General features: G+C 30.6%; 2 protein-coding genes across 8 annotated transcripts in view; one reads left to right on the top strand and one right to left on the bottom strand.

The window, feature by feature from the left end:
• Positions 1-11,020, bottom strand: part of LOC105150873 (uncharacterized) — a 157,736-nt gene extending 146,716 nt beyond the window's left edge. For all 5 annotated transcript variants that reach the window (XR_015547225.1, XR_015547224.1, XM_087412846.1 and 2 more), the window contains exons 1-2: positions 10,885-11,020; positions 9,250-9,645 (exon numbers count right to left, since the gene is read on the bottom strand). Coding sequence is in view for 1 of the 5 variants with exons in the window: in XM_087412846.1 (XP_087268972.1) it covers positions 9,250-9,437 (188 nt within the window). In the remaining 4 variants the exon portion in view is untranslated. The remainder of the gene's footprint in view (positions 1-9,249; positions 9,646-10,884) is intronic.
• The window catches only part of Timp (Tissue inhibitor of metalloproteases), a 163,389-nt gene that overhangs the window by 211 nt on the left and 137,440 nt on the right, over positions 1-25,738 (top strand). Inside the window, exons 1-3 of one of the 3 annotated variants that reach the window (XM_087412840.1) lie at positions 12,683-12,823; positions 14,065-14,460; positions 22,073-22,142. In XM_087412840.1, coding sequence (XP_087268966.1) covers positions 22,073-22,142 — 70 coding nt within the window. In that variant the 5' untranslated portion in view covers positions 12,683-12,823; positions 14,065-14,460. Of the gene's footprint in view, positions 1-12,682; positions 12,824-14,064; positions 14,461-20,883; positions 21,099-22,072; positions 22,143-25,738 lie in introns of those variants that run through there. The other 2 variants (XM_011064224.2, XM_011064225.2) reach the window with 2 other exon arrangements.

The raw sequence follows: 25,738 nt of genomic DNA on the forward strand, positions 1-25,738 counted from the left end.
TAAATCAGAAAAATCTAGATTTCTTGATAAATTTATAAATGATTAATAAAATTGTTATAGCAGATCACAGTTATTCAATAATAAATATCTTTCTTTTATAATTTAAATTTTAAGTATAAAACTGTATATACTTTGTTCAATTAATTTTAATATATTTTGGAATTATAATAATTATCAATGCACATTTAATAAATAAATAAATACAAATAAAAGATCAGCTATGGATAATTAATAGCTTTCAATGTTATATCAAACGTGTACCTTAAAAAAGTCGAATTTTAAATTCTTCAAAGTTCTAATTTTTATATTTTTATATTTTCAAAAAAAAAGCAAAAATCAGTATTTATTTTAAGACAAATTCATATTTAATACGATAAAATGATTAAATATATTACATTATATACACATGTTATATTAATATTATAGAGAGTAGTAAAAATGCTATCAATTTAATACAAGCTTTTCCTATTTAAACAACTATAAAAAATTATTTTATCTTTTTGAATTTGGAAATTATTCAAATAATCCGTACAGACAAAAGATAAATTACTTATTGCGAAGCTACTTAAATATTCCTTATTTCGCGTTACTGTTTTTTATGTACAAATGTCGAAATTAGTGACTACGAGGCGAAATCGAAACAGAGCTATTTTCAGGTCTATGAACTATCCGGCTGTCGGGAATTTAAGGATGCTTCGATACGATGCGGTTTCGCCGCATCGACTATCCTGAGATCCCCAAGTCGGTACTGCTTTATACAATACGGTACACCGTAGACCCGGATTATGGTGTAATGTGTGAACCGACACCTTGACTACCTCGATCTCCTTTAACCTCCGCGTCTGTCCGCGGAGAGACAATCTCGTCGTTCCTGCAACCGCGCTTCTCGAACCTTTTGACGCGACGAGAGAAAACCCTTTTCCCGATCTAAGGGTATTCGCCCGTAGTAACTCATTTCCTCTTGTTAGCTGGGTCACTTAAGCTCAGTTTCCGCCGGAAAGTGTTATCGATCTATGCCCGCAAGCCCTCGGAACTCCGACCGCGGCTCACCATCGTTGCTTGTATACACATACATATTGTCTGAATATATATACTTGGGGTAATTAACGCTTGATCATTATTTTAAAACTCTATAAACGACTAATAAATTTAAATCGGAAATTGTGGAAGTGGATTTTCCTCACAAGTAGAGGAAAATTGCTGATAATGATGTTTCAAAATATAGTCATATCAGGCTCTTAAACATATGTTTTATTTTATTTATAAAAATCGCTATTTTTAGTTAACAATATTACGTTGATGCTTAACAAACTTCTTTTTTTAAATATGATTAAATAAATGATTATAATAAAATGTCAATCGAGAAAATTATTAATAAATGAGTATTCAATTTTTTGATAAAAATGCATCAATTTTGTACAAAAACGTTATTTAATACGGATTAAGATTGAACTTCTCAACGTCAGCTTTTCATATGTAGACTTAAACAAACTTCATCATTCTAAGTTTTAACGGGGCTTCCTTTATAAGAATAATAGCTAGTCTAAGAATGTAAATTATAAGATAAGGTGATACAATTTCAAACAAGATATAATTCTGAATGAAGTAAGGTTTGAATCCAATTTTCGAGATTTAAGTTTGATTGTGATTCCCTTTAGCATTTTCCATACAATGAGATCAAGATTACCAAACTTGAATCTCGAATTTGAATTCAAATTTTACTTCGTTCAGAATTATACCATGTTTGAAATTGAACCACTTTATTCAATATAATCTGAATAATAGAACTAGAATCGAAAGGTAATTGAGCATTGATGATGTCAAGTAGAACAGAAAAGAAATTCTTGTTTTATGTTCACATTTCTTGAACAACAAAAGCGCGTTTCGCAGGTAGTGCACGATATCAAGTGAGCACAAGCGGTATTTTAGAAAACAGTATCGCGATCGATTATACGAATTGCATAATACTCCGGAAATATCAACCGTCTGGATCCGGAAGACCCTTGTCAAAATATTAAACCTTTCTCGGGATCGAGTTTCAAATAGCTTTACCATCATAACGAATGCGATCCTCTTCGCGGATAGATCGCAAGAAAGCAGAAAGACACAGTGAGAGGGTTAAACCGGCTGGTATCACTTTACAATGGCTTTCCACGGCGCGCCCCTTCCTGCGAGGTACCGTATCTCCATTTATTTTTGTTCCATCTTTGAAATCATACACCCTTTATTATGCTGCCGAGCGGAACTACCGGTATATGATATATTACGTATAGATATCTCATAAAAACTTTGCTTTAAAAGCGTGAAGAAATTTAAGAGCAATAACAAAAAATCCAACGATAATGAAGAAAAAAAATCTAAAAAAGACAAGAAAATCTAAAAAAAATATTTATATTAAGGATTGTTTCATATTATGTCACAAAATTATTTTCACTAAATGCAATACATATCTCATTAATTTGTCATCAAAATTATTAATATGGTAGAAAACTTTCACATTTTATATCAAATAAAATACACAATATACATATCATAATCGATATGAAAATGTAGTATTTATCTAATTATCACCTGCAAATGTTATTTACTAAAGTGATAGTTTCATATTGTTGCAACTCAAAATAATACCAATTATATACACATATTATAAACTTTGGTATTACAGTATTAATATTATCGTTACTAATGAACCGCAGCGAAATCATAGCGTATGCAATGCATTGGAAATAACATATTGCACTATTCATCAAATATGCTAATCGTTAATGTATACTAGTTGTTATTAATTAACACTGTATTAATTAAAATTGTATAGCAGATTAAAAATAGATAACATGCGTGATATGAAAGTGTAAATAATGATCAACTGCTTCTAATTATTTACATATTGACTTTGAACAAAAAAATCTACATGTAAAAATCATATACGTTACATTTATATAATCATAATGATTCACATAATTATTATCAATAAAATTTTAGTATTTCAAACTAATATATAATTTATTTAGGAATATATTTATTTAGGAATATTTATTTACGAACATAAAATACATGAAATCAAAATTAAAAGTAAACAAAAATATAAATTCCAGAATATAACATGAAAGTTATATAACATGAAAGTTATATAAATAGAATTTTCTGCTAAAAGGGATATTCATTTAAATGTACAGATAAGTAAATTACGTAAATAACTGTAAATAATAAAAAAAATAACTCGTGAACTATTAAATTAAATGTAAGTAATATCGGTTAGACGTTAAATGATTAGTTTTCTTTCTTCTCTGATTTTTTTCTTTTGTCGCTTTGTAAAGACCAGTTTCCTAAGCTGCGTATATGTGCCTACTATAATTACGCACACACATTCACACGCAAGGTATCCCTGTAACGCGATCTCGCAAAATAAGACTTCTACGCTCTTTGTCAAACTTGTCCCAATATTTTGATTTCATTTATCTTCTGTGTTGCGGCTAAACGCTTCCGGCAGCATAATGGAATTTCCGCTTTCTTCCACGCGTTGGTAATTCAAAAGGAGATCGCTGTTTTCGTATACTCGCGAACCACTTACAATGGAAGTCAAAAAGATAAATAGGACTTTACGTTAACTGAGAAAGAAGCGATTATTCAAACTTAATATCGACAGAAAAGAAAAATTTATCCAATTTTTAAAAATATCGATTTCAAAGTTTATATCGTGACCGAATGATGGTTAAATAATGTAATTAAATAAAATTACAATATTATAGTGAAAATTATAATATATTTCGGTAGACATGTTATCATAATCCAATATATAATATATTAAATTCAATATAAATTATATTACATATTGAATCATGATAATATGTGTTTGCCAAAACATACTAATTTTCAAAATAATGTATAGCGAAGATTAAGATAGATAAATTTACGAATTGTATTCAATTGATTTTTCTCTGAAATCGCATTTAATACGAATGCATTGTCAATGGTTTTATTATAGTATGTCAAAAATTTCAATACAACCAAGATTCGATTGCTACGCAATCAACTTCAACGCATGTTATATACAATCTCTATGTTATACAATCGTATAATATTTATAAGCAATAAATGTTCGCGTTATTCATGAAAAAGTAATTAATTTTCGTGTAAATATACGGTCTCTAGAAATATCATACGGGTAAAAATCTACGATAACAAATTTTAGTCGTTATTGCTTGGTGCTCATATATGCATGCTCTATTTTTATTTATTCCTGCTTTTTTTATTTTTATAAAAGGTGAAACGCACCATTGGCGCGAACTGATCGCCTCGGTGAACACGCATAACAGCGTCGATTTTTATGTTTTTATACTATGAGACTGTCACCTTGTTTACTTTTAGACCTTATTCTTTTTCGTTCCGAAGCTTAAAATATTCTGAAACAATTTCTCTTGGGTGTGATATAATATTCAAGGAAATAGGAAAAAGCAACGAGCGTAACGTAATTAATAAATAACAGGTAACCGCTGCCATTTCTTCTGCCTAACCGTTTTAGATTAAATATGCGAAACAGCTCTTGGAAAGCTTTTGCTCAGCGTACGTACACAAATGTATGTAAACGTTTCATGATATATCCAGGTAATACCTAACAACGCTGACGAGATGTAATGTTATTTAATTGAAATGTCATTGAGTGAGTACAACCTTGACTTATATATGCTTCTCTCTCTATCACCTTCCTTCATTTACGAGAATGTACTTGTGCTTTCATGTTAATACAATCTATCTAATAGCACTTAAATTTAATATAGTGTTGTTGAAAGTTGCCCGATATGCGGTAACACGAACTTTTGGTAACATTCGAGTAGTGTAGCATTAAGTTTCTACGAGGTCGTCGCGCTCGAGTCTAGAATTGAATAGAGCTGCGTGTTATAGAAACCGAGCAATTAACCGTTTTCATTCAACCGATGCCCCGTTGCATTCTCCCTGAACAAAACAAGGTGACCACATTCATAGGTTCATCTAGGTTTATCTAGACCGCACCGTTGTCCGCCTACTCGCACAGCCCGAATCGCTACAGGGAACACTCTAATTCGTTGCAATCAGGAGAACCTTCGCTACTGTTTGCCCACCTTGTTGTACCTCTATTAGTTCCACGTCAAAAAGCATGCACGTGATTTGTATCCATGATCCGCGACCGCGTCTAATCTAGAAAGTCCTGCGTGATAAGTCCTGCATTCGAAGAAGGAATCCGTTTGACTGTCTTTAAGCGGAAAGTCTTGTCTTGTGCACTGTGAAATTTATTTGTATTTTTATCTAAAGAAACAACAAAAGATACATGAGAAACGTTCACAAACATATCCAAGTTTTCTATTTCCGCAAACATCCGTAAATTGTTTTTAAAGCGTTTTTAATATCAAATTGATTTTGTAAAATTCTCAAATAAACTTTAAGTAATTTCTGAAATTAAATCAGAAAAACGTTAAAAAGAATCGGAAAAATGTGCTCTTTTACTAGATTTTAATTAAAATAAAAAATGAATTTGATAAAATTTTTCTTACATTTATAAATATAGTATGCAAACGAAGAAGAAAAATATTCAATTTCTGAATTTTTCTCCAACTTAATTAATCTTACGTATAATTTAGAATGTGTATATTTCTATTTTTCTTTCTTTCAAATATTGACTATACTAATTATAATAAATAATTCTCTTTTAGATAAATAATTCTCTTTTAATCATTAATTGTAAGAAATATGTTTTCGTTAGTTGTGCTCAAATGTTACTTTGTAAAATACGAAAAGTTTTCTTAATGCGATCGACGAACATTAGCGCAATTCTTGGGAGCGCTAGAATTCTCTCGTTAACTCTTAGCGCAAATGCAGTATTGTTTTACAGACTCTTCGAGTAGCTAACGAACTTCTACCAATATCATTCCCTCGCACGTCGAAGCTTAATGAGTCGTTATTACTTCTAATACTTGGTAACAGCGGGCGATATCAAAGGAGCCAAATCGCGACTCTCACGCCGAAAGCTCGCGTCAAGAAAAGCGCGATCGAGAACTTTGGTCGTTACGCAAGCTTGTGGAACAAAAGAAAGGAATAGTTCCGTGGAATTGCTCAGCCTAAACGAGCGCCTCTCGAAAGGCGCAATTGCGCTTGTCAGAACTTGTCGGGCATCATGATCTCGTAACTCGTCTCGCCTTACTACCGTCATTGATTTCTTCTAAAAGTCGATCTAAGGAACCGATTAGCGATGCTCTTCCATTTTACTCGCAGACACGTCTATTTTTATTGAACTTTCATATAATAATTGCAGCGAAATTCAGTATGTTGTTAAAGAAAAAATTAAAATATTGTATTTGTATATAATATATTTGAGATATAAATTTTGAAATATTTTAAGTATACATTTATTTTTAAGTAAAATAATTATTTATCATTGTTATATTATTCTTTCAATTCTACATTTGTGATTTTTTTATCAATTTTGTTATAGTAAAATACAGGTAATAAAATATTATTTATATACATTAAAAAAATTTTTGGTCATTTTTAGTCCAATGAATGATCGTTAATCAATGTCTGACTTAATGTCCGATTTAATGTAATTAATTCATTGATATAATAATTGGATTCATTTATGTAAGATATTTATTTTTGCAATGAATTTTAGTAATAGTTTTATAACCTAAATCATTATGAGAATTCATTGGACTAATTTTCATTAATTCAATGAATATTTTATTTACGTACAGTAACGTATTTTGATTCAGAGCAGCCAAATAAATTATTAGTTCTACATGAATGTAACAATTTCTGTTTTCTTTTGAAGCTTGCTTTAAAAAGCATTAATAATTTTAATTTTTCCTTGAATAAGAAAAGCATGGTTATTTTATAGAACTTTTAGAATAAACAGTACGACATATAAATATATGTATAAAATATATTATATATGTGTACGTAATATATAAAATATAAGGTATTGGAATTAATTCGTAGCGTTTTTAATGAAAGAATGTTATTTATTTCACATGAGCATTAAAAAATACATTAATGAAAGTACTTCCCATCACTTGTAAAACGCTACGAATTAATTCCAACACCTAATATTATTACGATTCGATCTTTCCTAAATCTTAACTAGAGAATATTTTATTTTTGTCAAAAACATAAATAAATTCCGTGTTGAAGGAACGATTCGGTCTGAATCAATAGCAAATTATTATTAATAAGATTTAATTTTCATTGTTAAAAGCTTGAATGCTTTATTGAACATAATTTTGATAGCTTCTAATAGTATATTTTTTATAACACGGTTACAATTCCTTATTTGCGATTTATAGTTTTACAATCGTCTTTTTCTTTTTTCTAATCATAGGGCTACCTGATTATTACGTTAAATAAAAGTGCGAGTGTTGATGAGATTAATTTGCAAAGCAAATTAATCTCATCAACAAAGATATTGAGATCTTTGAATTTCCAATGATAAGAATGAAGGAAGATCGTTGGATCGTACATAAAACAATAAGTATTTTACTCGGACAGATGAGTATGCTCATGAGGAAAGTCCTCGAGAGTATGCTGCGGACTGCATTTGGCGAAATTGGAATTTAAATTTATTGCCGCGTGCTTACGTTTACTGCCGCAGTTTGCCACCGAGTAGTATTTGTTTTATGACAATAATTTCACGAGATTTGGCCAAGATTATGACTCGCGATAATAATAATATACATCAGTGAAGAAAAGGCATCGCGGTAAATAGCATGCAGCGCGAGAAGTTACATAATTACCGTGAATGAATAGCGCAGCGAAATGAGAGGATTTTGTGAAAATTATATTACAGGATATTATTTCTCTTTGTTATTAATCAAGATCTTTCAGTATGTTCTTATACGTAGGATACAATTGACAAAATATTTGGCACATAAAAATAACTTTATAGAAATCGCGAAAGTGTGTTTGTATAGACATATTCTAACATAAGAAACTGAGAGATTAAAAATTAATTATGACCGTAGCAATATATTATAGTAAATATAATTATTAAATATATTTACACTTTTGAAGGCTTAATATAAACATACAATTAAAAAGCATACAGCCACAACTCAAGATGTTAAATTAGAACTTAACAACATCTAAATAAAAAACTATAGACAACTTTTAACCATCATCAGTATAATAATGCATTCATACTATTACAATATAATATAGATTACAATATAATATAGATTATTATACTATATTGTAACATTTATGCATTATTGTACTGATGATGGTCAAAACTTGACTGGGGTCTACAGTTTTTTATATCATAACATATTAATTTAAAATATATTACATTCGCTCTAATAACATCTTGAATTGTGACTGTAAATCCCTTAATTATATGTTTATATTAAATATATGTATATAATTATTTTAGAAAAAATATATAATTATTTTATCTAAATTTTAAGTAACTCTCCTTTTATCTAAATTATGTAAAAGAATTACTTAAAAATTACTTCTGCAACAAATAAATTAAAATCCAAATTAAAACTGAGTAAAAAAATAACTTATAATAATTAATTTAAAAAATAATTGCTATACGAACGCATGCAGTGTGCATGCGTTCATGCAAAATAATCATACAATTCATGAAAAATAATCATACAATTACGAAAACATAATTTTTGTAAGCATTGAATTTTGAACCCATTATTTAATTAGATATAAAACAATCATGTATTATCTAAAATAATTATACATTTTTTAATAAAATATATAATTCTAAAATATATAATTCTAGAATAATTATATATATTCTTTAAAGATCTTAGTAAAAATAAATTTGTTTAAAATTTTAAAATATTTAAATTTTATACAAATTTATTTTTGCTAAAATTTTTTTTAGAGAATATATATAATTATTTTAGAAAAAATATAGTACTTTATCTAAATTTTTAATAGCTCTCCTTTTATCTAAAATCTAAATTATGTAAAAAGAGAGTTACTTAAAAATTACTTAAAAATTTTATACAAATTTATTTTCGCTAAGATCTTTAAAAAATATATATACAATAATTATTTCAGAGAATATATAATTACCTTTGAGAGAGAATATATAATTATTTTATAGAATTATTTTATATAATTATTTTATAGAATATAGAATTATTTAAATCATTTTATTTAACAATGATTTAAAAATAATCATTTTAAAATTATTGTTAAATAAAATGATTTAAAAACTAGCGAAAAAAGGTTGATATTACACAAATAAAAAATAATATTTACCGCCAGGTTGCTCCATCAGTGCCCGATGTCTCTCCCAGACCTCCACCTCCTCTCAGAATATGCACAGGACACTCACGTAAAACACTCGCGAATATACTGTAATCGCGCGCGGACAATAACTTGAGTCCAATAACTAGAACGGCACTCGCGAAACGCGCGACGCGACGAACCGGCTGCGGTTCGTTCATTTTCAAGTGAATCGGCGACGTTAGCTTCCCCGTTGGATTTTTACACGAAGAGAATGATTTTATTCAATATCTAAAAATTTATCTAGATATATACATTCAGACATATCCGAAAATTTTTAGATATTTGAGAAAAATCATTCTTTTCGTGTAAAATATCCTCTGGGTACTGAGTCCCCTCACCACGTCAAGGTGTAGGAGGGAAGATAATCTGAAAAATGTAATAAATAGCTATATTACTATGCTATTATTGCAATCGGTTAACTTTTAGAAACGAATATCACGTCTGCAATTCGTTATCATTGCGAAAAAGTCAAAGCAGATAAAAGGGTTGAATCTTTTATTTATTCATAGATAATGTCTGTAAGATATGATTAGAATCTATAAAATAGGCTAGAGATTAATAAAAGGAAGAAATGTTTCTTTTATTAATTGTTCCAAAGTTACGGTTAATTTTTGAACGGATCGTAACGAAAGATGCACAAAAACAAAAATTAATTAAATTATTAAACTGTATTAATTGTATTGAAAGCAGGAATTGCGACTTTTTTGCATGAGAGTATTCATATCAACGTTGCTTTTCTATGACTCGTGTGATACCGTTCGTACAAACAAGTAATCGTGTCGCATATTGCTCCTTTTCACATTTCTTTTGAAACATATAATAATCGCAAAAAGTGCTAGATATAATACGAAATGTTGTATTTTATGAATATTCACATAATACGATTACTAGTATGAATAATTATTCATAAAGTATAATACAACGTTTCGTATTGTATTAGAAATTCTTCGCGAAAAAGATTTCGAAAAGTAATGTGAAAAAAAGCCGCGACACGGCTACGTTGTTTGTACGAGCTTCGGTAAGGGAATAATAACTGCGCGATAACTAGGCGTAAACATGACGCGCCGTTCCGTGCCACCTCGTACCATCCCCAACCGAAGGTCACGCGCTAACCGTCGAAATACTACGTACTAACGTACGCCTATTACAAAATCAGTAAAATAATATTCATTACGTTTTAATATTCTTCGATGAATATTACACGATGCTTTATTATACGATTACGTTTTATTTCGTTACGCACACAATTCTATCTTAGGCCGGTATTCATAGTCAGGGCTTATATTCAAGACCGTCTTAAATATAATTTTAAGAAGTCACGAATCAGAGATTCGTATTAATGTCTCAAGATATTACTTAAGACAGTCTTGAAATAAGAACGGACTGTGAATATCGTCCTTGGATATCTAATTTATATATCTGTAAATGTATAATACGAATTATATTTATAACATTATTATATTTAGTCCTATTTCATAATTTAAAAAATGTTTGCGTTTATCTTTACTTAAAGAATGTATATTATTAATCTTATTATTAATCTTTATTCGAACGTGAATCGTCAAAGAGAGTAATAAAGATTGAGATATAACTCTGAGTACACACCTTAGTTTTGAGCAATATTACTATTTGAGCCTCCTTATGTAATTAATTAACAGTTCGCGTTCGTGAATCTCTAATTTTCGTAGATTAATGCGCGAGCGCCTCACGCCACACGTCCGTCTTGCTGCGAAGTCGAGCGAATACCAAAGTGACGATCGACTACCGCGCCGCGCCCCCCTACGCCTTCGCCTCGCGACCCACCGCTTTTCGTCGCGCGAAACCCCCTTCCCCCCCGAGCTTTTCGCCGGGTGCTATTTGTAGCCTATTTAGGCGTTTGAAAAATATTGAACGGTTAGTACAATTATTCAAGTATTTTATATGATTTTGGCAAACGGATATCGCCGTACATTTCGCGTTTTGCTTTGTGACATCTCGGGCACAATTCTATATTACTTACATAATTCTTTTAAACGAATTACTAATTATTAGATATTTTTGATATTCCAACATTATGTCTCAATTTTCATAATTCTTTTTAATGATTCATACTTCAATAAAGATTGATAAAATATGTTTTTTATGCGAATTTTCTTAATATCGTGAAACAATTTGTGCTGAATACAGCTTTGGCTAAAAGTACTAAACATCTTGTTAATCATTATTTAATTTTTCAATTAATAAATTAATTTAAGACCTATTGTAACGCCGATCATGACTCGATAAAGTAACATACGAATTATTTAAAATAAAAAATAGAAAATAAGGTTCAGAAACTTAAAATATAAAATCGTAGGAATATGTGCAAAAAGCAGGTGCAAAAAGCTTGTTTAAAATAAAAGATATAAAATAGTTTCCGGAAACTTATATAAAATATTAAATAATGTACATGTTTAAAAACATATATTATTATATATATTATATATGAAACATATTTATCCTTTAAATATTTTTGCTTCAGAATTTTACACTTTTGTATAAAAAAATAGTTTTCTCATTGTGTCAACTATATTTAGTTATAACAATGTATATACAATTTGTTATAAATATCCAACTTACAAATACTTTCTAAAGATGTCAAAATGTACGTAAGAACCGTTTAATAATTTTCATTTACTTGCAAAAGCGACGAAAATTAAAGTATGTAATTTAAATAAAAAAATTAAATTTTATTTAATATTAATTCATTATTTTATATAAGTTTCCGGAAACTATTTTATATCTTTTATTTTAAACAAGCTTTTTGCACCTGCTTTTTGCACATATTCCTACGATTTTATATTTTAAATAAGTTTCTGAACCTTATTTTCTATTTTTTATTTTAAATAATTCGTATGTTACTTTATCGAGTCATGATCGGCGTTACAATAGGTCTTAAATTAATTTATTAATTGAAAAATTAAATAATGATTAACAAGATGTTTAGTACTTTTAGCCAAAGCTGTATTCAGCACAAATTGTTTCACGATATTAAGAAAATTCGCATAAAAAACATATTTTATCAATCTTTATTGAAGTATGAATCATTAAAAAGAATTATGAAAATTGAGACATAATGTTGGAATATCAAAAATATCTAATAATTAGTAATTCGTTTAAAAGAATTATGTAAGTAATATAGAATTGTGCCCGAGATGTCACAAAGCAAAACGCGAAATGTACGGCGATATCCGTTTGCCAAAATCATATAAAATACTTGAATAATTGTACTAACCGTTCAATATTTTTCAAACGCCTAAATAGGCTACAAATAGCACCCGGCGAAAAGCTCGGGGGGGGGGAAGGGGGTCTCGCGCGACGAAAAGCGGTGGGTCGCGAAGCGAAGGCGTAGGGGGGCGCGGCGCGGTGGTCGATCGTCACTTTGGTATTCGCTCGACTTCGCAGCAAGACGGACGTGTGGCGTGAGGCGCTCGCGCATTGATCTACGAAAATTAGAGATTCACGAACGCGAACTGTTAATTAATTACATAAGGAGGCTCAAATAGTAATATTGCTCAAAACTAAGGTGTGTACTCAGAGTTATATCTCAATCTTTATTACTCTCTTTGACGATTCACGTTCGAATAAAGATTAATAATAAGATTAATAATATACATTCTTTAAGTAAAGATAAACGCAAACATTTTTTAAATTATGAAACAGGACTAAATATAATAATGTTATAAATATAATTCGTATTATACATTTACAGATATATAAATTAGATATCCAAGGACGATATTCACAGTCCGTTCTTATTTCAAGACTGTCTTAAGTAATATCTTGAGACATTAATACGAATCTCTGATTCGTGACTTCTTAAAATTATATTTAAGACGGTCTTGAATATAAGCCCTGACTATGAATACCGGCCTAAGATATAGAATTGTGTGCGTAACGAAATAAAACGTAATCGTATAATAAAGCATCGTGTAATATTCATCGAAGAATATTAAAACGTAATGAATATTATTTTACTGATTTTGTAATAGGCGTACGTTAGTACGTAGTATTTCGACGGTTAGCGCGTGACCTTCGGTTGGGGATGGTACGAGGTGGCACGGAACGGCGCGTCATGTTTACGCCTAGTTATCGCGCAGTTATTATTCCCTTACCGAAGCTCGTACAAACAACGTAGCCGTGTCGCGGCTTTTTTTCACATTACTTTTCGAAATCTTTTTCGCGAAGAATTTCTAATACAATACGAAACGTTGTATTATACTTTATGAATAATTATTCATACTAGTAATCGTATTATGTGAATATTCATAAAATACAACATTTCGTATTATACCTAGCACTTTTTGCGATTATTATATGTTTCAAAAGAAATGTGAAAAGGAGCAGTATGCGACACGATTACTTGTTTGTACGAACGGTATCACACGAGTCATAGAAAAGCAACGTTGATATGAATACTCTCATGCAAAAAAGTCGCAATTCCTGCTTTCAATACAATTAATACAGTTTAATAATTTAATTAATTTTTGTTTTTGTGCATCTTTCGTTACGATCCGTTCAAAAATTAACCGTAACTTTGGAACAATTAATAAAAGAAACATTTCTTCCTTTTATTAATCTCTAGCCTATTTTATAGATTCTAATCATATCTTACAGACATTATCTATGAATAAATAAAAGATTCAACCCTTTTATCTGCTTTGACTTTTTCGCAATGATAACGAATTGCAGACGTGATATTCGTTTCTAAAAGTTAACCGATTGCAATAATAGCATAGTAATATAGCTATTTATTACATTTTTCAGATTATCTTCCCTCCTACACCTTGACGTGATGAGGGGACTCAGTACCCAGAGGATATTTTACACGAAAAGAATGATTTTTCTCAAATATCTAAAAATTTTCGGATATGTCTGAATGTATATATCTAGATAAATTTTTAGATATTGAATAAAATCATTCTCTTCGTGTAAAAATCCAACGGGGAAGCTAACGTCGCCGATTCACTTGAAAATGAACGAACCGCAGCCGGTTCGTCGCGTCGCGCGTTTCGCGAGTGCCGTTCTAGTTATTGGACTCAAGTTATTGTCCGCGCGCGATTACAGTATATTCGCGAGTGTTTTACGTGAGTGTCCTGTGCATATTCTGAGAGGAGGTGGAGGTCTGGGAGAGACATCGGGCACTGATGGAGCAACCTGGCGGTAAATATTATTTTTTATTTGTATAATATTAACCTTTTTTCGCTAGTTTTTAAATCATTTTATTTGACAATAATTTAAAAATGATTGTTGTTAAATGAAATGATTTAAATAATTCTATATTCTATAAAATAATTATATAAAATAATTCTATAAAATAATTATTGTATATATATTTTTCAATGAAGATCTTTGCGAAAATAAATTTGTATAAAATTTTTAAGTAATTTTTAAGTAACTCTCTTTTTACATAATTTAGATTTTAGATAAAAGGAGAGCTATTAAAAATTTAGATAAAGTACTATATGTTTTCTAAAATAATTATATATATTCTCTAAAAAAAATTTTAGCAAAAATAAATTTGTATAAAATTTAAATATTTAAAAATTTTAAACAAATTTATTTTTACTAAGATCTTTAAAGAATATATATAATTATTTTAGAATTATATATTTTATTAAAAAATGTATAATTATTTTAGATAATATATAATTGTTTTATATCTAATTAAATAATGGGTTCAAAATTCAATGCTTACAAAAATTATATTTTCAAAATTGTATGATTGTTTTTCAGCAAACTGCATGCGTTCATATAGCAATTATTTTTTAAAGTAATGATTATTAATTATTATTTTACTCAGTTTTAATTTGGATTTTAATTTATTTGTTACAGATGTAATTTTTTAGTAATTTTCCTTTTAAAATTTAAATAATACTTTAAAATTTTTATTTTAGATAATACATGATTGTTTTGTATCTAATTAAATAATGGGTTCAAAGTTCAATGCTTACAAAAATTATATTTTCGTAATTGTATGATTATTTTTCATGAATTATTTTTCATGAATTGTATGATTATTTTGCATGAACGCATGCACATTGCATGCGTTCGTATGGCAATTATTTTTTAAATTAATTATTATAAATTATTTTTTTACTCAGTTTTAATTTGGATTTTAATTTATTTGTTGCAGAAGTAATTTTTAAGTAATTCTCCTTTTACATAATTTAAATAAAAGGAGAGTTACTTAAAATTTAGAGAGATAAAATAATTATATCATTTTTCTAAAATAATTATATATGTATAATAATAATGTACAAGAAGTAATTATAATTTTAATATACGTAAAAGTTACTTTTTTACTATATATTCCAAATCTCCACAATATAAATTGTATTTTATTATAAATTTATTTCTACAGTAAACGCTTCTATTTCAAAATAATAAATTTTTCACGGCATCTTAAACGGGATATATTCTTCACAATACCTTACATTTACTAACAATTATCGGATAACAAATGAAACTATTATATAAGGAATTAAGAAAAGTATTGGATAATCCAAAGGAATCTTGTGCATTTTTCCCGTAATGGCAGAGGATATTTTTCCTAAAACATTCTGCCAAGACGTCACAAACGGATAAAAGGAGAGCGACTCTCAACGAAGAAGCAGTGAACTCGAGATCTGTGCAGTCGAGCGTTAGCCCGGAAAATCGACAGTTTCTTCTATTTGCCAGCTCGCGCTTTTAAGATCAAAGAATGAGGCTTTAATTAGTAAAAGAACAGCGACCTCGTTGCGCGAACGTCTCTTCGTTCTCACGTTCATATACAGGGTGTGTCGAGTTAATCACGTCTTTCTGCAATAATAATGTTATAAGAACAAGAATTATGCGCAAGAATAATAAAGACAACGAAGCTTTTATCAAACGCGATGTCTGCCGGTAGACAATGACGTTAGGAAATTACAAAGAAATAAAATCCTAAACTTATATATTCATATATATTCATACATATTGAAATTACGCAGTAACGAATTATAGAACGATAAAGTTTATAGTAATATGATTTGAACAAATTAAGAAATTATAAATTTTTAGACCTATAAAATAAAAATAAATTTACTTCAATTCATCTTTTTTAATTTCACGAAGCTTTTCATTTCTAAAACAATAGCGAAGGTCTTGTTCGATATTTTGCTTAAAGATTCAAAACTTTTAATTACTTTACAGAACATGAATTCGACGTATTCTCTCTTGAGAATACCTTGATATCATAATATTAATGGTAGTAACTTTAATTATCTCACACGATAGAATGAGCATATTACATATTACTGAAACATGTATTTCGAATTGTCGGAATACGTTCGAAATGTAATTCGAATGCTTTTATTAAATAATATCCGTCGTGAGAAATGAATTATATGAGTTTGATTAGACACACCCAGTATATACACATAAAACAGAGTAACGCTTTCGCCGCTTTCGGTCGAGAAATTCTTACGTCCTGAAGGAAAAGGCGCCCGTATAATATCGTTTCTATATTCCTCGTCTTCCTCAACCTTAAAACCTTAGCTAGCCCTATGATAGCATTATAACGTAACGCTTTGTACTCGCGACAGATTAACAATCGGAAGTTAATTTCTTAGCGAGTTCTGTGTGTATGCAGGCGAAACACACTTTATCCTTGCGTAATCAGAGTACAAAAGCTACGCTCGCAGAAAAAGAAATTGGGTTGCCAAATTTTTCGCGTGAATTTTTAATTCTATCAAATTTTCATGATTTTCTCAAATCCTCTTGTGGAAATCGCATGAAAAAGCAACAATGTCTGTTAATTCGCCAAGATACAAAAATCACATACGCAAAAAAGGAGTCGCCAATTTTCACGTGAATTTTTAATTTTATCGAGTTTATCATAACTCCCAAATCTTCTTATGGAAATCATGGAAAATAAAGCTTGAGATACAATTAAAAAGTACAGGCAACAGGAACAAAGAGTAAGAGATTTCAATCTACCAGAAATTATAGTTCTGGTATACATAATGGTTTCTGGCAGGTTGAAATTTGTTATTTCCTATTTCTATTATCTGCGCTTTTTAATTGAACATTAAGTTTAACAACGTTTGTTTTTTCGCCAAGGTACAAAAATCCTATACGCAAAAAAGAAATCACCAATTTTAAAAGAATCGGAAATTTTTTATTTTTATTCTAACTTATCATATGAATCATTATTTTCAATCTTATGGAAATCACGTAAAAAAGTAATAGCGTCTGTAAATTCGCCATAATACGAAAATCATACATAAAAAAGAATCGTCATTTTCATGTAAATTATTAGGGACTCCGTTTGCCTACAAGTATATTGCTTAGTACAGTATCATTTGCTTACATTACTTTTGCCTACAGTTCGATAGCCTATAATAGTATTTAATGGCAAATAAAATACATGTAGGCAATAGAGCTGTAGGGAATAATACATGTAGACAATAATACATGTAGGCAAGAATAACTGTTCCTAAAATTTTTATTTGTGCGCAAAAGTACTTGTAGGCAATACTACTTATAGGCAATAATATATATAGGCAATAATACTTATAGGCAAAAGTAATTCCATTTCTAAAATTTTTATTTGTGCGCAAAAGTGCTTGTAGACAATTGAGCTGAAGGCAATAATACGTTTAGACAATCGATACTGTAGGCAATAGATTTGTAGGAAAACAGGATCCCCCAAAGTATGTGAATACACAAAAAAGGAATAATTTTTATATAAATTTTTAATTCTAGCGTATTTATCACGATTTTCAAATCTTATGGAAATCATGTATAATAAAAAAATACCAATGTCTAATTTTTTTTCTCAAGATATAATAATTATACCCGCAAAAAGGGAATCAATTTTTGTTATTTTTAATTCAAATTTTTTATTTAATTTAATTTATTTAATATATACGATTCTCTTTTTATGGAAATTATATAGAAAAGAATCTTTTAAACCGATCGGCTGTGTATTCAATTCCTAGTATCTGTGTTATTTAATTCCCAATGTCGATTAATCGCTGCATATTATTACTAGATATCATAACATATAGAATCACCAGAGATAATTTTGCAAATAATAAATGTATGCAATAATGGACTTATCAGACTATGTCATTCTTGTCGCGTCGCTGGCAACTATTAATTCAGCGTGTATCTTTGCTTCTTCCCAATATCAATTAATCGCTGCATATTACTGTTATAACATATGAAATTGTCAGAGATAATCTTGCGAGTAATAAATGCAATAATAATCTTGCCCTCAGACTCCCCGTCGTTCTCATCGTCGGTTATTTTGTCCAAACCAATTTCCGTTCAATAATTACCGACGCGCATTCTCCAGATACGCGCATTGATATGATATACTTTCAAAAGTGACGTATGAGTCGCATCTGCTTATTAATTATTCATCAAATAACTCTTTCAAAGCATTGCGTGTTGCTACTCGCCCCGATTGAACGTAAACATAATTCAGGCCACGGCGATAGAATCTGATTCCTTGGGTGACCGTGTCCTTGCTGATCGTGATGCGAGTTGAAGATGTTTCTCGCATGTAGTACATTCTAATTATTAATGTGTCCGAAATCGATTTGATACCTCCGTGCAGTTCGATTGGTGAGAAAAACACGATTCAACGATCAGGACATGGGGCCGATTTCACAAATGCCAATTACTTAATCGGCGTTTAACTGACCAATCGTATTTGCTGTTTAGTAGAATTGACCAGTCAAAAAGTCCCCCCTTTTCTTTCAAGGCGGTTTCTTGCGAAAATTTTTTTCGACATCCAAAGAGTCTCTATTTTTTTATTTTGATATTAATATAGAGTGTCAAATAACTGTTAAAATTGTATTTTACTAACATTTTTATTTATGTCTTATTGATTTCGACCAAATTAATAAGTAGATATATATATTCTGCAAATTTAGGTTGCAGTTAATTTTGATGCTCACGCTCTTTAAACGCTTATAATCATTCTGTCATTAGAACGTAAAATAAGAATAGAAGTATCGAAAAGCGCTTAAATCGACCGTAGCCTTGATCTAACCTTTTATTTTAAAAAATTGAAAAATTTTAGAATAAATATTTAATTAATATGATAAATAAACTTATAAATAAATATTATAATTTATAAATAAATTTATAAATAAATTTATAAATAAATTATAGATAAATACTAATCTGACACAACTCGCCAGTTCGTATAATGAAGGCACATTAGTGTCTTACATAGCCATATATTAGACACTACCGTGTTTCCAGATTAGAAAATTTTTAATTAAATCTACTAAAATTCTAGTTTAAATAATTGGAATTCTGATTAATACAATCAGAATCTTCTGATTTATCCATTTTCAATCAAACATTTTTCTCAATGGATGAACGCTAATCCTGTGCCATGACGGTAAATTTATTTGCAAATATAGAGATCGTAAATTAAATTGCAGGTACAACGAATATGTATTCTTTTTTGTATTCAATATAAAAAGAATATATATTCGCAACAAATGTAAAATATTTGTTAAATATGCAAATTGCTATAAACAGCAAATAAATTTGATAATTAATTTTGTAACTTTTCACGTTTATAGCAAATTTTTTTCTCTCAGTGAAGGTTTTCAAACAAAGTCTTAGAAAGTGCATTCTGAAATGTATTGAGCATGAACGTATCCAAGACTGCCATTTGACGCTCATAAATTGCGTTAATATTCTGTAACATTCTTGGAATCATTTCATTCTTGAGTTTTCCATTTCACATATGATGTATCATTTTATTCTTATTGTTCACCGAATATTAAAAGATTAAATGATATATCACACACATCATACGTGAAACGAAACGTTGTTTATCAAGGATTATGTTAAGATAAGTATAAGAAAGAGAGAATGATATTTATATTGATTTATTTCATTAAATCGAAAGCATCCATTTAGCTTTACAATATTAACAATCTTAGCATCCGTAAGTCAGTAATGTAAACTATTATCAGTACATTTCAGAACGTATTGGACAGCGATAATGATTGGAAAATCGCGAATGTCGCAAAACTTTCGGATACGAATCTCATATACTTATTTGCCGTAAACGATTCGACGGTGACAAATTTTGCAAGCTCTGCGAAAGAATGCTCTCTTCAAATCACGAATCTATAATATAATCGATGTCGATCAGTTGATGCAGCACAATACGTAGCGTCGAGCGTCGCGCGAAATTCATACGCAGTAATGCCAACCGTTTCGCCTGCGACTCGGATCGCGATCGATGACGCGCTGTCTCGTCTCGCGCGGCTCCGTGACTGTTCGGGCGTCTCCGTTATTTCCGAGAATTTCGAATCACGCACAGGACACGTCGCACGCGCCCGTAAACATACCTTGTCGTTCTTGCTCGAAATAAATTTCGCTTCCGCGTGGAAATTCACTACGCAGTGATGCGTGTTTCGGAACGACGCATTTATTCGGAAACATCGCGACACGCCATTTCGGATTCGAGACGCCATTTCGGTTTGCGGTCGCGGCCCATCGTGGGTGTCGGCGTTGTATCTCGCGGTAAGTAGAAGTACGCCATTGGTCGCTTCCGAGTTCTTCGCATTCCTCAGTGCTGACGTCACGCGTAAACATTTTCGGTGTCGCGTCCCTCAACGTTTCGCCTTTGTTTTTTTTTGCGAGAATCTATCGGCCATGTAAAATACACATTGCCGATGGAAAAAGTGGTCGTGCCATTGTATTGTCAGATCGCGTGTGAAGTGCTTTGCGTTTTAACCTTGATTTTAACAGTGGTCAGGCGATCTTTCGACTATTCCGGTTGATCCTCGATGGTGTTCGTGGTTTGTATATGCATAATTCACTCGTTAAGTCGTATTCGTAAATTGCGAATAAACGTTGGGACTCTGATTCTTCTAATCGATTCGTATTTGCGTACGAGTATTTTTAGTGAATAAACTGAAAGTGTACGGGAGAGAGATTACTTGGGAAAGGTTACGCGGAATCAGAAAATTGAGTAAAATGTTGCAATAAAATTAGATAATAGAAAGATAATATCGCTTATTTGCTAACGTGATTCGAAAATTTTGAGATCGCTTACAGAAAAAGAACGGAAACGTAGAAAAAAGATAGAACACACTTTTAAAAAACAATACTTTTATTTCTCTACAATCTATTATTACATCAAAATTGCGTTTCAAAATTAATATTGCAAAATTTTAATGATTTAGACATTCATACTTATTTTCTGGAGAACTATGTTTTAATTGTATTATTGCAATAAACAATATTTCCATTATAAATAAAGATATACACACATAAGGATGTCTTTTTGTTAGCAAAAGTTATCATTTTAAAGTTGCTTCTAGAAAAAGAATGAAAAAGTAAAGAAAAAAGATAGAACATTTTCAAAAAACAATACTTTTATTTCTCTACAATCTATTATTACACCAAAATTGCATTTCAAAATTAATATTACAAAATTTTAATGATTTAAAACATTCAAACTTATTTTCTGGAGAACTTTGTTTTTTAATCGTCGTAGTAAGTGACATTTTTAATACAGATAGAGATATACACAAAAATAAAAATATCTTTCTATTAGCAATATATAAATATATAAATGGAATGTTTGGAATTTGGAATTGTGTACGTGATTATTATAATGTTATGTGACAGAAAATCATGACCACATGCAGGGAATGCAAAAAGGTTTATACAGAAGAGATATCTTTAAATAATTTTTATTTTTTAGGAAGTACATATTAATTAGCAATTTATTAACAAAGAATAAAATAGATTGTATATTTCTTTTCAGATGGATCAGCAGTTGGACAATCGAATAAACGGAGTCGGAGCAGGAAGGATGATAACAGCGATACAAGGAGGTTAGCAAGTAATTTTATTAACCTTTAAGTGAGTACGTGGGATGGTTACAGCATCGCAGATATAGTTTTCTTTAAAACCTTATTTTGGAAAAGGAAAATAAAATGTAATGTCCAGATGTCCAGAAGTCTTAAAAAAGTCTTTAAAAATTACTTTTATATTCCTTTATCTCATAAAGATGCAATTAATGTAAATTTAACTATAATATAATATATTTAAAAATGTAACTAAAAATTAACTGTAAAATTAAAATTTTTTAAGATGTTTGGAGCACCCCACGTACCAATTTGTATCTTTAAACTTTAAACCATCTATCTATTGAAAGATTAACGAAAGGAGGCTGTGCACAATACATTTTCACGATTGATTAAAAATAAAATATCCCACATTTCGTTATTGCATTAAATATCAGTTGTCGTTTTGCTTGCATGCAAATATTTTCTTGAAAATGATTTTGAATTGAAAGCTGCGTTTTTAATAAAAAATGATATCGTATATCGTACGTGAAATATACATACTGAAAGAGATTGTATCTTCCATGTTTTTACGTATTTATATCAATACGTTGCCGAGGACTGCTCCTCGTAAACCAAAAACGAAATCTTTCTCTAATAATCGTAAGATATGCGAAGCGATGCCATGAACAATAAGAGTTTACGATCATCAGACTCGAAGGGGTTAAAGAATTTAGATCGCACAGCGATGCGTTTTCTCGATTCTCTTGGCGCGTAACGGTCAATGGGATTCTGCCCTATTTTATGTGCATAATAAACAGAATACGAGCTACTTATATATAGGGAGTTCGCGTCTTTATACGGAATGTCTCTGTATAGATCGGTCAAATATAGATTCTATTTTTGTGTGGCCCGACATAATAGTGGGTCAAGACGAGTCGCGGATAGAAGGAGATTCTTCCCATTGTACCGAATAGAGGATGTAGGGCGCCGAAGAAGGAGAGGATGGAGAACGACAGGGCAGAACTCCAATATTCGGAATTTATAACCCCTCGTAACTCAGTCGGTTTCTGCACCTAATACCAACCGCCTTTGCCGTAGCCACTGTTCGCGCACTAAGTTCCCTCAGCGCGAACTCTTCAAAATAATTTCTCCGCCACGTCACTTTATTATTATCATCCCTTCTCATACACAGCGAACGAACAGTGTTCGAATTTCCTTTCATTTGTTTCGCATTGTGTACGCTAGTTTTTAAATATTTAAATTTACTTGAATATTGTTAATAGTTAATCAATTTAATTTACACCATAGAATCAGTATTATTTTGAAATAAATCATATTCTGATTCTCATTTTTAATAAAAACTGATAATTTTTTAATTATATTTTTGTTAGTCTCTGAATTTATAATAATTATTCGTAATTTTTGTCGCTAATAAATTTTTTATTATCTTTCTCTTTTATATTTCTGATATAATATTGATCTCATAACACTGTGTTTTTTAGTAGCATAGTAGAGATTTTACATCAAAAAATATATTTTTAGCGTAAGTTTTGCTTTGCAATCTTGAGCTTAATTAGTTGCTATAAATTATAACATATTTGTAAATATTGTGTACACTTGTGTACACAGTGGGAAAGACGAAATAATCATAGACTTCCACAGATTAGCTTTGTTTCGTATAGAATATCGCTGGGAAAACACGGTGGCAAAGGTATATTACGTATCGATTTCGAATTTGTGTATAAGCGGCGCATCGATCCCTCCTCTTTCGCAGCCCGCGAGGTATTATACACCAATAAATTCGCGTAATCGCATATCTCAGGGCAATCGCGTAGTCGGAGAGGTGCTCTTGGAGAAAAATATAACTCCGCCGGGGATTCCCCGAGGCTCTATACATTCGCCTTCTGCGCTTCCGCCTTCGAGACCGCGGCTTCCGCACTTTCCCTCGTTTCCACCCCCGCTCCTTTGCCGTATTTTAATACCCAGTCGTAAAGCACAGGAAAATTAAAAATTCATATTGGCGAGAATTTAAGAGTCGTCCGCACGTTTACGTTGTTTGCTTCACTGCATGCGTATTTGCAACATAAACATAAAAATGTGGGCAGAATTGTTGGGCGATATACTATAAATTAGATGGAATATAACCTTAACTGTTTAATATTGTACCTACCTAATCGACCATTCGTTTATTTAAACTCTATTTGATGTACTGAAAGATGTTATTAATTGTTAATTATCAAGGGTAAACTGATAAGAAGTCTGTGCATTTGTACCGTAACATTCGGCTATTATATAGAATAATAATTTGTATTTTAATATAACGTATAACAATATACAATACAATTAAATTTCTAATAATAATCATTATAATTTTAATTGACGGCGCATTTGTGCATGAATATACCATTCGAGTTATTTTCCTAAATCAAAGAATATAGTAAATATTTTGCGGGTAAATCGAAAACCAGATATTTGATAATTATTATTTAATTGAAAATTAACACAATAATAAAAAAACATTTCACACATTTAAATAATTTTATTTATCTATTAATAGTTTCGTATAACAAATTTTATTTTTATTTAATTCCTTTTTTCCACCCAGCAATTTTTTAAATTGATTTAACAATGAAGAAATAAAAGAACTTTTCGCGTGATTAACGGAAATTTATCTTTTTTCGTCTTTTTCTCTCTTCTCTTCACGATATACCTGCGTTTCATCCGTTTTTTCCGTACCATGGCCGGCATTGCGCAAACCGGAAATATTATACCGGAAGGCTGATCCGGTGCAAGAAGAAATGTACGCCAAGTCTCAGTGTAACCACGGAGATGTTTCTCGCGGGTTTCATACTTTTCATGTTTCTGTCCCAGCCATCCTGCGTCATCCACCTCGCTTTTCCTTCCGTGCCTTTAAACCTTCAGTTTCGGTATATTCTGCACCGGATGACGTTCTTCATGCAGCGCATTTTGCCATTTTGTTAAGGGAATTAAAACGGCAAACGCCTGCGGCGAAATGAATCTGCAAACGTAAGCGAAAGTAATTCAGGAACAATTGTAGAAAACCGCTTTGGTTATTTTTGAGAAAAGTAGTGAGAGGCTAATTAAAAGCCTGTGGAAAAACCTTTATGGAAGGCATGCTCGCTGAAAGATGACGACGTGCGAACTGTCACAGCTTAATTATAATAGGATTATGACTTGTGGAAGACTTTTTTACTCTCAATTTTTCAACTTTCTCAATTTTGTACGTGTGCTTATTATTTATGAGGTTTGTAGACTATACAGGACGATTAAACATTTGAACAAATTTTAAGAATTCTTTCCTTTTACATTGAAAAAAATTCATGTAATTTTACATGGAAATTATATAAATTTTTTTCAGTGTATGTATTAAAAATGTTCGACTAGAAAGAATCGTAAATTAATTATTATAAAAATAATATGAAAAGAAAAAATTAGAGGATAATGGAGAAGTTTGCATATTTTTGCGAGGTACATTGCAAGTTCTACAGTTCGGAACTTCCATCAGAGAGTTGTTATCGTTGGTGCTTAATTATCGACGGGGACTAAACCGACTTTGGCCCTTGCGATCCTCCACGTCCCTACCGCGAAATCCGGGATTTCCGTGCGTCCGTACCGCAGCA

This window comes from Acromyrmex echinatior, chromosome 13, assembly GCF_024713525.1.
Source record: "Acromyrmex echinatior isolate Ae372 chromosome 13, ASM2471352v2, whole genome shotgun sequence".
Classification (NCBI taxonomy): Eukaryota; Metazoa; Arthropoda; class Insecta; order Hymenoptera; family Formicidae; genus Acromyrmex; species Acromyrmex echinatior.